This window comes from Oryctolagus cuniculus, chromosome 1 (genome assembly GCF_964237555.1).
Source record: "Oryctolagus cuniculus chromosome 1, mOryCun1.1, whole genome shotgun sequence".
In the NCBI taxonomy this organism is placed as follows: domain Eukaryota; kingdom Metazoa; phylum Chordata; class Mammalia; order Lagomorpha; family Leporidae; genus Oryctolagus; species Oryctolagus cuniculus.
In genome coordinates this window covers 118,588,804-118,605,842 of record NC_091432.1, presented here as the reverse complement: position 1 = coordinate 118,605,842, position 17,039 = coordinate 118,588,804, and the positions used below count along the sequence as shown (strand labels likewise).

Below are 17,039 nucleotides of genomic sequence, written 5' to 3'. Positions count from 1 at the left end.
CTCATGGATAAAGGATGACTAAAATCCCGGCTGGAGCCTCTCTCAAGCCTGCTCTCAGATCTTCCTCTCCAACCGTGTACATAAGAATGGAGTTCATTAACGCAAACAGGCATTTCCCTAGGCCTCAACCCCCACAATCTGCCAGATTTGGGACCCAGTCCTGGGTGCTTGGGGCAGAAGCAGAACACGATGAAACAAGCTGTCTGCTCTCAGCAAACACCCCATCTTGAGAGAGTGCCAGAGCTTACACAGTCTCACATACAACACCTATTGCTAAGACGAACACTGAAGACCCACTGCAGCAGATTCAACCAGAAGGCTTAAAAAAATTTGCAACTCCCATCCTATAGTTGACCTACTGATGTAGGATCCCTGGATGCTGCCTATCGATGTTCCTTAGTTCTGGAGTCCAGAACTAAGCATCTTAACAGAAAGTCCTGTGATTGTCATGAATACGAAAGTTTGTGTGCTTCCAAAGCCTGGGTGGTGCCATGAGCTGTCCAGCACTCTACTGGGCTTGTTGGAGGAAAGGCAATGATAGGTTACAGGGCAAGGAGAGTCCAAGGCAGTTGAAGGTGTCTGAGGCTCATTACAACCCACTTTCCTAGGTGAGACGGGAAGGGGTACTCCAGGGAGATACTGCCCAGGCCATCTTATCTCTTATCAGACATTTCCAGGAAGCTAAAGTTAACCCACCACATCCAGCTGGGGGATTTTGGGATTAACTTGGTAAGAGAAGGAGGCTGCCGAGAGCAGCTGTTGGCCATGGTCTATGATGGAGCCCACCCTCTGGCCTGAATTCTTGTGTCTTGCAGCTGAGCTGGGCCTGAGACTGGCTGGAGGCTTCTGAGCAGGGCTGCAGCATCTCCTACCTGTACACAGCTCGTTTGTCAGCCTCCAGCTGGGCCTGGGGGTCAATGGGGGCACTGGGCACAGGTGTGCTGGCAGCAGCTGAGGGTGCAGAGATGTGGACAGCCTGGGCCTTGGAGGGTGGCTGGGCAGTTGCCGTCATCTGCAGAGAGAAGAAAGGGGAGGAGCTGGGTTAGCAAGGCCAGAAGCTGGTTCCCAAGCTGGAGTGCAAGGTCTACCTTGGGCTTTGGATTGCTTGTATAAGAGAGTATGGAGAGAGAATTGTGAGTGCTTATGAGAACCTGTTCATATGTGTGCTACAATAGGAAGAGTTTCAAGTTAGAACATTCTAGAAAACAATTTAGGGCCATCCTAAACCGGGTGTTGCCCAACACACTTTGAAGAGATGATTCTTCACACGAATATGGTGACCTTTGGCCAGAAGTGGAAAAAAAAATATGATGGACCCTTTAAACTGTGCTTACAGAACTTAGGACAGTAATAAGAAACAGCCAAGTCAGTCTTCATTTGGGCAGAGGTTTGTTTATTCCCTTTAACGCTTTGGAAGGTTTTGATCAACTGAATGATTCTCCAAATTTGGTTTACCTGACCCCTTGAAGATAAGAAGGCTTATGTGGGAAACAGACAGATTTCTGCTCTTGGCCATAACAAATAAATATTTCGGGCAGTGGTTTTTATACCATGTTACATGTTTTTGAAGGTGCCCCAAGGCCTCCAATTTTGTGCCAACCAGAGCACATATATTGGACTTTCTTTCTGAGATTTCATTTAAAGAAATAGTTCAATGGCTCTACATTTGTGAAAACCATCATTACAGCATTTAATGCGTTTACATATTTCCTCCAGTCAAATAGATCCCTAGAAGTGTGAATGGTGACAGCCCTCAAGGTTCTCTCACATCAACCCGTGCACAGCACCACAGCAGCTCCTACCACACTGTATTGTAGGGCTGCATACAATTGTCTGCCTCCTGCTCTAAGCCTTGCCCAGCACCCAGCTGACATACCCTTAACAAACAGGCTTGATGCTTAATAACATTTGTTGAGAAAATGAGTGAGTGAATAAATGCATAAATATTCCTTGAGAGAATCAAGGTCCCTGCTTCTGGAAGAAGTACTGCACTGTGTGAAGACAAGCACACCACTGTCGCTGCAGAGGTCCCCACGCATTTGTGAGTCCCCTTCACTGAGCCCTTACCTGCGATGCACCTCCTTGGAGCAGAACACAGCTCCTCTGCCTCTTGCTTTACACTGCTCTAGTCCTCACCATGACCATATACCATACCAGGATACTTCCAAAAGTTCATAGAAAATGGAATATTTTTATTTTAGTGCAAAAAAAAAAAAGAAATCTACACGTAGTTTTTCTCAAAATACTCATTTTCTGTGACCTTTCTGAAGACCCCTCATATGCATGAATTTCAAAAATTTTAATGCCATTTTTGCATGAACTTTTGGAAGTACCCCCGTATAGCTACTTGCTTAGTTATTTTCTCTCCACTTCTGATTAAAACTTAAGCTCAAGGAAGGCTTTGTGTTGTATTCCTAAACCGTACTACTCTAGTGCTTTTAGGTGTTCAATACATATTTGTTGAATCAATGAGCTAGTGAATGATGGAACGTGAAGCTGAGACTTCAAAAGTATATTGTGCTTGGCCAGCACTGCGGCTCACTAGGCTAATCCTCCGCCTTGTGGCGCCGGCACACGGGGTTCTAGTCCTGGTCAGTGCACCAGATTCTGTCCCGGTTGCCCCCCTTCCAGGCTGTGGCCTGAGAAGGCAGTGGAGGATGGCCCAAGTGCTTGGGCCCTGCACCCCATGGGAGACCAGGAGAAGCACCTGGCTCCTGGCTTTGGATCAGCGCGGTATGCCAGCCACAGCGCGCTGGCCGCAGCGGCCATTGGAGGGTGAACCAACGGCAAAAGGAAGACCTTTCTCTCTGTCTCTCTCTCTCACTGTCCACTCTGCCTGTCAAAAAAAAAAAAAAAAAGTATATTGTGTTGGGGCCGGCGCTCTGGCATAGTAGGCTAAGCTTCCGCCTGTGGCGCTGGCTTCACATATGGGCACTGGTTCAAGACTTGGCTGCTCCACTTCTGACCCAGCTCCCTGCTAATGGCCTGGGAAGGCAGTAGGGAATGGCCAAAGTGCTTGAGCCCCTGTGTCCATGTGGGAGACCCAGAAGAAGCTCCAGGCTCCTGGCTTCAGATTGACCCAGCCTGGGCTGTTGCAACCATTTGGGGAATGAACCAGCAGACAGATGACCCCTCTCTCTGTCTCTCCCTCTCTCTGTAACTCTGCCTCTCAAATAAATAAATAGATAATTTTTTTTTAAAAAAAGGATATTGTGCTTCACTGTCAGATTTTTTTTGTCACTGTTGGCTGAGCTGAGGGGCATTCCCAAACTCAGGATGCAAGAGGCTAAATACAGCTTCATGGTGCCTAGAAGCCAGCAGATGATTGCTGGAATCCTAGGGTCTCTTTCTAATTAGCCTTGACCTTGGGAAAATCCTTAACATTCCTAAGCTCCTATTTTCTCATCAGTAAGCAAATTGGTGACCTTTTAGGATTCATGAGTGTTAAATAGGTGCTATAAGAAAGAAAATAGAAGCAATCACCTCATTTTTGAAAGTGCAGAAAGATGGTAGGTCCAGAAAAAACCAAATACTGGTCATCTGGGTCAGACTCATCTCTTCATTCATTCACTAATGCAACTGATTATTGCTTCAAATACGTTTGAGTTCCTACCATGTACCTGGCGCTCTGCTAGGCCCTGGGTCACAAAGATGAGTGCCTGCTATCATGGAACTTGATGTCAGGAAAACGGTAAGTGACCTTGGCAAAGTCATGACATCCGTGTGGAAACCATGGAGAGATGAGGCCCAGTGGACTATTGTGGGAATTGGTAAGCCACACCCAAGGGATGACAATTAAAGGAGAACTGTCTGCGTGGGGGAGGTTTCTAAGCAAACACTACACACTTCCTCCTTAGTCTTCAGCATTTTTATGTGACTTTCTGAATGAAGAAACGCTCAATAAATTTATGGGTGACATGAAACTAGGATCCAAAAGATCGTTACAGATTTTGGCAACAGGCTGAACCTAATAAGATTAATTTTCATCCAATAAGTTAAAATTTAACACTTGTAACATTTGGGCAAAAAATCAATAATATAAGTACAGATCAGAAGGGGACATGGCTTAGCTGCAGTATTTTAGTTGATAACTGGCTCAATGCGTCCAAAGTGGAATAGGTTTGTCAAACAAACAAAAATTAACATATGCCATTGAAGGATGCATTACCAGCAGCACAGTTTGTGGAATGAGGAAACATTTAGTCCTATTGTAGTCTGATTACACAAGAACCTGAAAGCACATTCAGAAGAGAGCTGAGCAGGGTTTTGAAGGGGTTCGGCTCTGTGTTGTCTATGAGGAATATCTGAATGGACCTGGAATGCGTAAGCGACTTGGGGAGCAGGAGCAGATGGGGGGACATGAGCGCTCTCTTTGAATATCTGGAGGAGGAGATGCGATGGAATCAGTTCTGTTGTACACGCTCCAAAGGAACAGACCATAAGCCCTGCGTGAAATCCACAATGAGGAGACAACCTAAACACTGTCTTTCCAAGCTAGGGACTCTTTAAGGCTGGATGGGCTGCCTGCCCAAGGTGGTGAGTTTCCTGCCACTGCAGGGGCCAGGCAGAGATGATGGACCTGCTGAGCCCTGTGGAGGGACTGGGAGCCTGCGATGTGTGCCTGAAGTCCCCTCCAATACTGACAGGTTCAGACACCACAAGGGTACTTTCCTAATTGCTGCACAGGGCTGGCCTGAGGCTGGGATGAGACGACGGATAAGATGGAAAAGTGCTTTGGAATCTCTGCAGTGCTTCCCCGATGGAGGGCTCGTTGTTATTAAGCGCGAGATTTCCGCAATGTACTTCCATCATGGAGCAAGGCACAGCTACATCTGCCCAGCTCGTTTGAGGGTGAAATGTGGAGTGGGCTGGTACGCTCTGCTATGCCCGCTGTGAGTGAATTTCCTTGTGTCCTTGAAGGACTCCACATGGGGCTTTCTTGAAGATGAGCTTTGCCTCTTGCCTCCCCCTTCCCAGGCAGGACTTGGGCAAAGGTGGGGGAAGGCTCTGCAGGGTTAGCGAGGAAAGCACAAAGACATAAATCAAAAGCGGTCAACTGTCAACATCCCTAGAGGCCCCAGCCAGAGGCTGTTCCTGGGGGTGGGGAGGACAAGATGAAGACAGCAGAGCTGGCCTGAGCAGGACCATGCCTCAAATTTATGTGGCTCATGGGGGCCGATTCAGCAAACTCTGCATTTCTTCCAGGCTCGGAGGATGAGTGTTTATCTCCAGGTGGATTTCTTGTTCCAGCCAGAAATCTCCACTTCTAAAAGAGCTGGAGTGCAAAGGGAGATGACCTGCAGCTGTGCACAGGGGCGGGCGGCGAGGGCCTGGGGTCGCGGGAGGTAAGTTTTGGGGAGGTTACTGAGCAGCACAGCCTAAAGAGCTACGGCAGAGGGAGAAGCTGGGTGCACAGGGGTAGGCGTGTCTGTTCCATGGCCTTGTCCTGGGCTGTGAGAGCCCACTGTTAAATGTTCGGCAGTTTTGCAAGCTGATTGACATCCCATTGGTAGCTTGAAATTGGCCAAGGTGGGAACATTGGCACCATGGAATTGGCACCTCAGGGCCTGCCCCACCTTCCCTGTCCCCACCCCAGGGAACCAGCTACTAAATATTTCCTAGCACATTACTGACTCTGGGGTTCTATCCAAGGACCCACATTCTCCTCCATCTGGCACGGGAAGCTATTTAGTCTTCCGTAATGCACAAGGCCACTTGGAACATCCGTGGATGCCCCCAGAAGTCCTCTAAGGAGGCCTTAGAGCGCCCTGGGGACCCTGCCTGTCAGCTTATGGCAACAGGATGGGGTTGGGGTCTGACAGAGGAGGAGAAGCAGAGCCAAACCATGTCCTTAGAGTGTCTGGGGCAGCAGGAAGGCCTCACAGAGTGGAGGCCCTGGCTTTGCCTGGCTCCTCTGCCAATCTTTAGTTCCACGTTTTGCAGCCAGTTTCTTCACTTCTTGGGTTCCCTCATCTGTAAGATGCAATAGATAATACCTACTCCCTAGCTTGTGAGGATTAATCAAGAGAACAAGACAATGATGAATGGATGAGGCGGGGCAGTGTATTTCCTGGGGAGTGGCCCCCCCAGCCCCTACTGTGGGCTTTGATACTGCACCCAGAACGTCTCTTGGGGCAAAGACCCTGCACCAGCACCTCCACTCTGTCCCTGCTATAGACTTCTTTCTCTCTGTTATCTCCTTGGAACCAGCCACACCCTGAAGACTGTAGCTCAAGGGTCCCTGACTAGATTCTTGATTTGTGACATCTTGAGATGAAAGTTGTATGGTTAGAAGAGCAAGACAAAGAGGAGACAGACCTTGAGCTCACGGCCAGAACAGATTTATTCAGAGACAAACCTGAGAGGGACACCCCTACTAGAGAAGGTATAGTCTGGGGTTTATATAGACAAGGGTGCGTGGGCTATAAGGTAGTGGTACTTCTACTCATGGGTACTTCTGGGGCTGTGGGCAGCAGTGCTGACTGCGAAAGAAAGCAAGGAGTTGGGATCTGCTCTCAGTCACGTAGGCAAGGGACAAAAATAGATCTAAGGCTTTTGTCCTCGCTCCATCAAAAGTTCCCTCTTCTCCAAATAAATAAATAAAATATTAAGTTGGGGGGAAAAAAAGGAATGTTCCTTTTCCCTGGGGCTGGCATAGAGGAAGGGGTTAGGCCACCACCTGTGATGTGGAGCCCCAGTTTGAGTCCTAGCTGCTCCGTGTGCAATCCAGCTTCCTGAATCGGAGGATGGCCAGAGTACTTGAGCCCTTGCCACCCACGTGGGAAACTCAGATGCAGTTCCTGGCTCCTGGCTTGGGCCTGACCTAGCCCTGGCCATTGCAGCTATTTAGAGAGTAAACCAGCGAATGGAAGATTCTCTCTCACTCACTCCCTCTTTCGCTCTATCACTGTCACTCTGCCTTCCAAATAAACAAATAAAATAAATAAATAAATAAATATATATATATTTAAAATTTCCCCCTTCCTGCATCCTAAAAAGGGGTGGGGAGAGTTGGGGATGTGAGATGCACGAGCAGGCAGAATCTGCATGGGCTGAGATCCAGCCACTCAGACAGTCTGGGCTTACCATGAACACGAACGAGTAGGAGACTTCCCCTGATGTGATTCAAGAGGTGCTGGGAAGCCCCCTCCTCGGCTCGCTCAGTCGCCTGCACCGAATCCTGAATGAGCGGCAGCCTGTTCCAGCGGTTGGGGGCCAGAGGCACATTAGGCTCCACGTGGCTAATAAATATTTCCAGGGACTTTCATGTTTGCACAGCGGGGTATCATCATCCCCATTGCACAGACGAGAGCACAGAAGCCCACGAGGGGCAGGAACTCCTAGAGATCACAATCAGCTCACGCAAAGGCTGGAACAGGAACAGAGGGCTTTCTGACTCAATGCACGATGTGGATTGGTGCACTTAATCATCTTTCTTTGAAGAGAATGTGAAAACGGGGGCAGCAGGAAAGGGGAGGACGAAACTTGACTTCCAGCACCTGCTCTTGGGTCTCCATCTCGGGCCCCCATCTTCACTGCCAGTGCCAGCTTCTCCCCATGCCCCAACAAGCCCCTCACATACGAAGTCAAGTCAGCCCCCCACCTCCACCCTGCCACCCCCAGTGATGACTCTGCCAGCAACAGTTCTTCCATGCAGAACCCAAGTAGGCAGGCATGGGTGGTTCCTTAATCAAAGGTGGTTCACTGCTATGCTGGCTTCCCTGGCAAGACCCTGGAGACCTAGAGGCAGAGAAGAGACCTGACTGCTAGGGGCTTCATGCCTCCCGATGCCCAAGGCCCCAACTACAGTCAGCTGCTGCCCCCTGCCAGCTTCCACACAGAGCTCCTCTCTATGGCGCCAAACACCTGCCCCTAGCTGGCTGCTTTTGCTTCTCTTACAGGGGCTGTCCTGACAGTAGGGTACTGCAGTAGGCTACACCCCTCGTGCTGTGGGAAGCCACCCATGTCAGCCCCTGAAGGGGAAGACATCACCAATCACAGGCTCTGTCACCTTGGGCAAGGAACTCAGTTCCTCTGAGCTTCAGTCTCCCCACCAAGTAAAAATGGAGCTAACAATCTCTCCCGGGGCTGCTACAGAGCCGTAGCCCAGGATGCCCTGCAGACCTCGACTCTAAGCATGTTAACACTCTCTTCTGCTAGCCCTATCCTCGGACTCCAGGCCACACCTGGGCACCTGCAGCTCCCATGCACCCTGTACACAACGCTGCCCTCATAAACACTCTTGCTCTCTTTGACTATCACACACACACACACACACACACATACATACACCTCTCATAGGGCCCCTTCCTGCAAACCCTGGACAACCAAAGCCAGTGCCTTCTCTGCAGGACACTCCTGTGACAAGGACATTCCCTCTTCTGAGCTCTCCACCTGACCCAGGCAGCGTGCACTGACCAGCCCAGAGGAAGGCTCCAGCGGCTGCACTGGACTGGTCCGCCAGGGGCCGCTGAGACTCCAGCCTGGCTGGGCTGAGCTTCCAGGAGCTGGCACTCCCTCCAGTGCTGGGGCAAGCCAGAACAGGATCAGTTTCCTGGCAACCAGGAGTCAGTCCAAGGACCTGGGAGGAGGTCAGGACTTGAAGCCATTTGGTAAATATCAGGTTTGGCCCGAACAGGTGGGAGGCAGCAGGGGGCATGGCCAATGTTTGGGAAGGTGCACGGCCCCCAGGGTGCTCCAGGCCTGGGCCTGCCCACTGACCCCCAGCCTTGTGTCCCGTACAGCACCCCTCCAGACTCTACCGTGCCAGGCTGCCTGAACACGCCCGGCATTCGTATCGTCAGGCCTTTGCTCCCATAGCCGCCTCTGCAGGAAGCGTCCTCACTTCCCCTCCTCACCAGCTGGAGCCTGGACTCTCCCAAGAAGCCTTCCGTTCTCTCCATACCCCAGACCCAGGTGGACTGACCCAGCCTCTGGCTCAGCCGTACAGGTGCCCAAGCTCCACTACTGCAGCATTCAGGCCCCTTGATTTGTCATCTCCGTGAGCAGAGGGTTTCCCAGCTCCCATGCCTGGCTCATGCGAGGCTCCCATGTGAACGGCTGGAGGGAAAGAGTGAGTGGTGTGATAAAAGACGCCTCAAAATATCTCCCAACTTGGTCAATCCGGGCAAAGGAAAGACTCGCAAAAGAGCTGGGCTGCCCAAGGCAGTTGGAAGAAGCTTCTGAAACATAGGCCTAGTCCCCTCCATTCTGACTGCAGGGCCTACTGGGTAAGACCAGAACACAGAACACTTGGGGTATGTGTGTGTGTGTGTGTGTGTGTGTGTGTGAGAGAGAGAGAGAGAGAGAGAGAATTAATTAATCTAAAAGGGTTTGTAGGCAGTAGTTTATAAAACACTGGTGCTCCCTGCACTTCCTGGGGTGTTACAGCTATGAGGCTAATAAGAGGGAGGTTATGGACATGGAGTGAGGGGTTTCATGTCCCAACTTTGTGCACTTTCCCAGGAACTCAGTGCTCTTCGCCCTTGCAGTCTGTCTCGGGCCCCCTCACTTTTTTTTAAAGGTGTGTTTTATTTATTTGAAAGGCAGAGTTATAGAGAAAGAGAGAGAGAGAGAGGTCTTCTATCCATTGGTTCTCACTCCCCAAATGGCTGCAATGGCCAGGGCTGGGCCAGGCAGAAGCCAGGAGCCAGGAGCTTCTTCCAGGTCTCCCACGAGGGTGCAGGGGCCCAAGGACTTGGACCATCTTCTACTGCTTTCCCAGGCGCATTAGCAGGGAGCTGGATCGGAAGCGGAGCAGCCAGGACTTGAACTGGCGCCCACATGGGATGCTGGTGCTGCAGGTGGCAGCTCAACCTGTTATGCCACAATGCTAGCCTGACTGCTCACTTTTGACAGAGACCCAAACCAGTGACTTCCAATAGGCCCTTGAGAAAGGCTACCAAAGTCTCAGTGTGTTCATGCCTGCATGCATATGTGTGTAAGAGATTTTTCTAGCTGGAAAAACATATCTGATGTGCTTATTGTATTCCTAATAAGAAGTAATTAAAGTTCAATCCAATCTGGGCTGCTGGAGCCATCCAGAAGATGATGTAAAAAAATCAAGTCAGGAATGTGGGTGAACAAGGACTGGGAAACAGGATTCCATTTTTCACACCCACGCTTCTCAACAGTCCTGTGGGGCGGGGAGGGCACAAGTTATTTCCATTTCACAGATGCAGAAACTAAGGCTAAAAAGGGACTAGGAGCTCCACTAGGGAAACAACTCTGTTAACCTCACACCTTGTCCGCACTACCCACAGGAAACACCCCATATTTATTGAATGGATGAGTGGATGAAAGAAGTAGTGCTGAGGGGCTGATGATGTGGTGCAGTGGGCTAAGCTGATGCCTATGGTGACAGCATCCCACATTGGAGTGCTGGTTGCAGTCCTGGCTGCTCTGTTTCGGCTCCAGCTTCCTGTTAATGTGCCTGGAAAGGCAGTGGAAGACGGTCCAAGTGCTTGAGCCCCTACCTCCCATGTGAGAGACACAGATGAAGTTCCAGGCTCCTGGCTTCTGCCTGGCCCAGACCTAGCTGCTGCAAGCATATGGGGATTGAGCAAGTAGACAGACAATCTCACTCCCTCTGCCTGTCTCACCCTCTTTGTACCCTTCTACCTTCCAAATAAATAAATAAATATTTCAAGGACTAACACTGGAAGTTCTTGCCTCAATGTGTACAATGCAGCAGCAGCGGGGCTAGTGCTTCCTCTGCAGGCCAGCAGCTCCAAGCACGGTCAGCGTCCTGGGCCCTCGCTCACCCAATCCCTGCCTGCTTGGCACTGGGACACCGTAGCTCCTCGATGGCTCACGCTGGTGGAGGGGGGGAGTAAGGCACGGAAAGTGCTCCTCGGTGCTGCTGCTTGTGTCACCTGCTCCCTGATTTATTTTAGGCTTTGTATCCTTGGGCCATTAACTATTTTTGTAACTGTTTAGGGCACTCATCCTGCTTGGCCACAAGGGAATAGATCATAAAACCCCTATGCTTTTGGTAAGTAGCAGAATTAAGGTAGTCAATTCATCAAATAAAAAAGCCCAGAGCGACCAGGCCAAACTTCAAAGTCACGGGCCAGCCGGCCATCTCCCACGTAGGGGGAAAGGCCCCATGGCTGGACCTGGAGGTCACTTTTGCCTTTTACACAATGAAGAAGCCAGGTCCTCGGTGAGCTGGAGTTCAGGGATATGTCCAGTTTAAAGACATGGGTGGCCCACGCGGGCAGGGAGAAAGGTCACTGCACACAAAGAGAAGAAAGGCCCCACAGAAAATAAAAGAGAAAGACAAGAGTCTGTTTTGATGAGTCAAAGCCAGGGAAGGTAGGTCCCCCATATGGTCCCTGGGGTGCCACCCCCAGGGGCAGAGGGAGCTGTCAATCACAGCTGCAGAAAAGACTTGGGGAACTTTCAAAGCCGCTGAATTAACTCGATGGCTGCAAAGCCAATGTGTTTCACAGGCAGCTGAGCAGAGGGCCCCCGCAAGGCAGGGGGCTCGAGCCCTTAAAGAGATGAGAGGAATGTAAACGAGTGTGAAAACATCTGAACCAGCTTCTGCCCGTCACAGCTGCATGGCCTGGGTGGAGGCCATTCACAGCCGGGGGCCCAGCCAGCCCCTTCTGCCTCCAGTTAATGAAACCAGCATGGGGATCCTAATGATTGATCAAAGCGCATCCAGCTTCCTGGGGACCCCGTACCCCTGGCCGCACCTGGAGTGGGACTGGTGCTAGGACAGGCAGGAAGGGAAGGTACTGGGAGGGGCATGGCAGACATGGCTTCCATGGCTAGCCCCAGCCTTAGTCTCCCCTTGCAGGATAGGCGGAGTCTTAACCCCAAATCTCCAAGCTCCACCTCCTGGAGTCCTGGACCCCATTCTCCTCACTCTGAGGGTTACTGGACAGATGATGTGGGGGAGGGGGCAACGCAGCTTTTGCCAAAGGGCATCAAGCAAGTGCCTGTCTTCCTTCTAAAGGGGGCTCTCCACACTGGTCCCCAGGTGCGAGTTCTGACTTTGCTTCTCTCAAGTCAACAATAAGGCTGCCTCCTGGGTGAACTGGCAAAGCCCTTTTACTGTCATCCCCCAGTCTAGTCCTGCTAGGTAAGCACCTCCTGACCCATCCACCAGCCTGTTCCCAGTCCACTTCTGGCTGAGTGCTTATATCCCCAGGGCCCATGCCCAATGTGTGGTCCTGCAACCTTGGAGACTTCTGCTTTCCAGCCACTGCTTAGGCAGCCTGACATGCTGGGGACACACAGACTGAAGAACAGCAAACATCGGACTCGTGTGCAAACCGAGCTGACAAAATGTATGTCTTCCCTATCAGCAAGGGCAAAGACATGCGTGGGACAGTTGGTGTGTGTCTATGGGTGAGGAAGAGTGTGGTGGGGCATGCTAACTGCAAGGTGCAGGTGGAGGAGCTGTGCTTTTGCCGGCACTGCTGGGGGAACTCTGGAAGGAAGAACACCAAGCGCAACAAAATGGAGGGGGGAACGGTGCTGTGGTGTAGTGGGTAAAGCAGCCACTTTACAGTGCCGGCATCTGATAAGGGCGCCAGTTTGAGTCCCTGCTGCTCCACTTCCAATCCAGCTCTCTGCTATGGCCTGGGAAAGCAGTAGAAGATGGCCCAAGTCCTTGGGCCCCTGCACCCGCATAGGAGACCCGGAAGAAGCTCCTGGCTCCTTTGGATCGGCGCAGCTCGAGCTGTTACGGCCAACTGGGGAGTGAACCAGTGGATGGAAGACCTCTCTCTCTCTCTCTGCCTCTCCTTCTCTCTCTGTGTAACTCTGACTTTCAAATAAATAAATAAATCTAAAAAAAGAAAAAGAAAGCAAATGAAGGGACTTGACTAGACTTGACAGGCGGGGACAGAGTGCATGAAAGAAGGGTTCCCAAGATCATTGTGGGAGAGAGGGAGTCAGGAGAGGCTCTTGCTTGAGCTACGGCATCGAACACAACTCTGAGAGCTCCATTCAAGGTGCCTGGGCTGCACGGATAGGGTGCCTGAGAAAGCCCAGGTACCGCACAGCCAGGCTCACCATGGCAGGGTCGCAGAACTGAAGGGGAGTGATGGAATTCACACAGTGCATTGGGCTGCGGGACCACACACCTCGTTCTATCCAGGTCTCCCTGGAGACAATGTTTTGATTAAACAGTCATTGCACAAGTCCATGATCCCTTGGTGACTGGCCCCTCCCCCTTTGGGGCCATGAAGTGAGGGACTGGTGATCAAGGGCCCACCTACAGCATGCTGGGAGTGACAAACTGTAGTCAGACAATCCACGGTGCAGCTATTCTCATACAGTTCACCCGGAAGCCTCTGGCAGAAGGAAATAGGCTAGGGAAAAGGTTCTACTGGGTTGTTGCTTGTACACCTTCTAAATATACAGTCTTCCACGCACAATAAACAGACTGTGTCCTACAATTAACCATGGAGTCTCCGCAGGATGAGCTGAAACAGAACGGAGGGGCTAGAAACAACTTCACCATGGTGCCCAACAGCGTCCTGGGCTTGTGCCCAAACAGTACGAGCCCATAACCACTAACGCTTCTCTACTAAAAAGGGAAGAAAAAACACTTTCCTTCATTTTTAATAACTTTATTCCCTAAACTTCAAAAATGAAATTGCCAAGTTAAGAACTTGCCTTGCAAAAAAATTTCTAATTTATTAGAAAGAAGGTTCCGGGGCTTGGGAATTTTTTTTAATGCAGATTCCTAATTTTCCAAAGTGAGATTCTCCTGTGCATTTGAATAGATTATGCTCAGTATTGCTAGCCCTTAGCACACCGGGAACATTATTAAAACGATCGCACGGGTCTCAGAGGGAAGGGCTCTGCTTCTTGCTTCCTCTTTCATTCTAGCCTGTGCAGGAGAGAGACTGCCCATTTGCTGCCTGTGGAAGAAACTGGGTTTCTGCACAGGTGGTTTAGAGACGAGCTCAGCTGTCCCGGCCTTGAGGAAGCACGTCGTGGAGGCCCCAGAGTAATGGGGTTCGGCCTCCAGGAGCGAGGAGCCCCGTTCAGGACGGGATTCCCCTGTGTGCCTGGCCCCTGTTCCTATGAGGCCCTGCTCTCCTGAAGATCCCGCGCGTTACAGAGCAGCTGGCTCCGAGGGATAAGGAAGGAAATGCAGCAGAGGGTCCCGGAGGAGCTGGGGGCAGCCCCTTGAAAGAATACAGGGAAGAAAGTAGGAGGACCAGCTAAGCTCCCCAGCCTAAAATGGGGAGGGGCACAGGAACAAGTGCAAGGTGGGGACAAGGATCCCCCAAAGCCAGTGGGCCTCAAAGAACAGCCTTTAGCCCAGAAATCAGAGCCTTCGTTCTGAGCACCTCCCCCAAACCCTCCCACCTGCTCTGTCCTGCCCCAACTCCCTTCCTACCATACCTATCCTGATCAGTTCCCTGGAGGGCTTCAGCCAGGGAGGGCCAACGGTCATGGAGCTGCAGCCTACAGTCTTAGCCAAGGCCACAAAGATCCCCAGTCCTTGGCCTGCTCACTTCCCCATGGACACTGCCCTTTCCTGTCTGATGCTTCTCTCCTGGGTCTCTGGGGGTTACAGTAGATGTGAGGTGTCCCCACGGCAGACTGACCCTTTGCTGCAAACGTGAACTCTCAGGCTGGCGCCGCGGCTCACTAGACTAATCCTCTGCCATGCGGCGCCGGCACACCGGGTTCTAGTCCCAGTCGGCGTGCCGGATTCTGTCCCGGTTGCCCCTCTTCCAGGCCAGCTCTCTGCTATGGCCCGGGAGGGCAGTGGAGGATGGCCCAAGTGCTTGGGCCCAGCACCCGCATGGGAGACCAGGAGAAGCACCTGGCTCCTGGCTTCGGATCAGCGCGGTGTGCCAGCCGCCGCGCGCTAGCCGTGGCGATCATTGGAGGGTGAACCAACGGCAAAGGAAGACCTTTATCTCTCTCTCTCTCTCTCTCTCTCTCTCACTGTCCACTCTGCCTGTCAAAAAAAAAAAAAAAAAAAAGGAAAAGAAAAAAAAACCCTGAACTCTCAATGGTGTGGGGCTTTGGCAGATCCTCAAAGGAAAGAGCCATGGGCTGGCTTTGCACCCGGCTTCTGCTCTGAGGCCTGGGAGGGGGAACTGCAGCCTTCTTCCCTCCAAAGTCTAGAGCATCAGTGGGAACTTCTGGGGGGCTGAGCACCTTAGGGCTGTAGCTGTACCTCTACCCCTCCCTCAGTGGCTGGGATTTATTCATTTGGATGTCGGGCCCTGGATCAGCATTCTTGGGCCCTCATTACAGTGCTCCTGCAAATCCTCATCAAAGCAAACCTTCCTCCCAGCTGTCTTGCAGGCAAAATGAGGAGGAAGCAGCCACCACCAGCGGTGCCAGTCCAGTGTCCTCAGAACCCTGCCAAGTCTATCCTAGTACCTTGGGTATGGCAGATTGGCCACCTGCTAACTGCAGGAACTGTCCCCATCTCTATTCCCATGTCCACGGTAGAGCTTGGAGAGAAGGAACAGGTCTGTTTCTCCTGAAGAGGGGCGGGTTCTAGCTCTCCACCTTGGTCCTTCTCTTTCTCACTTTTTCCTGGGAATCAGAAGGTCTCCACCAGTCTCCACCAGTTCCTTCTGAACTTCTTTGGGATCTAGGCTTACAGAGGGAAAGGCCCTGACCTAGTGATGGACCCCTGAAAGCTTTTGACTAGAGGAGCCGTGTAAATGCCGAGTCTGGCCCTACTGTTGTTCTTGGAGAGCTGCTGCTCTGAGCTGAGGGCTCGCTGACTATGAGGTTAGGCTGGAGAGAGCTGAGCAAGGACTGTGAAGTTGCTACGTGGGAGTGAGGTTGGAGCCTAAAGGCTGTGTGCTCAAAGATTCAGTGGAGGTCAGTGAATGCCCAGGGCTTTTGTACTTCCTGGGGAACAGCAGGCAGAGCTAGCCTGCCTGCCGGACACAAGTGGCCCCGTGTTATCTTGAAATTCCCTAGGGGGTGACAAGGAAGCAAGTACACCAGGCTGGGGGCATCAGGGCCATAGGACCTAGTGGGAGCCAGTCTCCCTTCCCTGGGTCTGCATCTGAACACCCTCCCATGTTGTACAGCTCTTCCCCACAGTCCATGAGAAAGGCTGCATTTGAAATTCTCATGAGTGGGGCCGGCGCTGTGGCGTGGCCGGCTAAGCCTCTGCCTGCAGTGCTGGCATCCCATATGGGTGCTGGTTTGGGTCCCAGTTGCTTCTCTTCTGATCCGGCTCTCTGCTAATGTGCCTGGGAAAACTATAGAAGACGGCCCAAGTGCTTGGGCCCCTGCACCCACAAGGGAGACCTGAAAGAAGCTCCTGGCTTTGGTCTGGGCCAGCCCTGGCCATTGCAGCCATTTGGGGAGTGAATCAGCAGAAGGAAAGATCTCTCTGTTTCTCTCTCTCTCTCTCTCTCTCTCTCTCTGTAATCTTGACTTTCAAATAAAATAAATAAATCTTTTTAAAAAAAAGAATGATGTCATGTTGATACCACCAATTGCTGTTTGTTCTTTGTTGGGTTCTCACAGGTACACATACACATTTTGCCTTCCACGTGGGGCTACTTACACAGCAACAGTTGCTTTTGGTTGGTCCTGTCCTGGTAGCACAGTGTTTCTCCAAATGTATTTAAATACCTCATTGCATTCTGCTCTTGTTATTTTATAAAAACAGATTCAGTGGGACATGGAAAAGTGGAAGTGCTGACAGCAGCGGTAAGAAGTAGGGGTCTCTTGATCCAAATACCGCAGAGACAGAGAGGGAAATCCTCAGGTGTGCTGAGTGCTGTCAGACCCAGGGGACTTGTGTTCAGTGAGGGACACAAGAGCTCAAATGCCCAGCCCACAGGGGCACCTGGCATCAAGGAGTCTGTAAGGGCGAAGTTTCTCAAGCACTCAAAAGGCAGACTCTATGGACACCTTGCACCTGGATCTCCCCAGGTGTGTGCTTTGCCCTCATCATCACAATGGGGTTCTGCTGCACAGATACCAAAGTCCAGGGTCATGGCCACTACTCCAGGTTATAGTCCTAGTGCTGGCCACAGAGTACCCGAGTGTTGTCAAACGCAATGAGCTCCTTCAAGGGG

The 17,039-nt window shown here is 51.5% G+C and overlaps 1 protein-coding gene across 5 annotated transcripts in view; it reads right to left on the bottom strand.

Moving 5' to 3' along the window:
- The window catches only part of PKNOX2 (PBX/knotted 1 homeobox 2), a 274,750-nt gene that overhangs the window by 63,466 nt on the left and 194,245 nt on the right, over positions 1-17,039 (bottom strand). For all 5 annotated transcript variants that reach the window (XM_008259803.4, XM_002708693.5, XM_051848275.2 and 2 more), the window contains one exon: positions 873-1,012. In XM_008259803.4, coding sequence (XP_008258025.1) covers positions 873-1,012 — 140 coding nt within the window. The remainder of the gene's footprint in view (positions 1-872; positions 1,013-17,039) is intronic.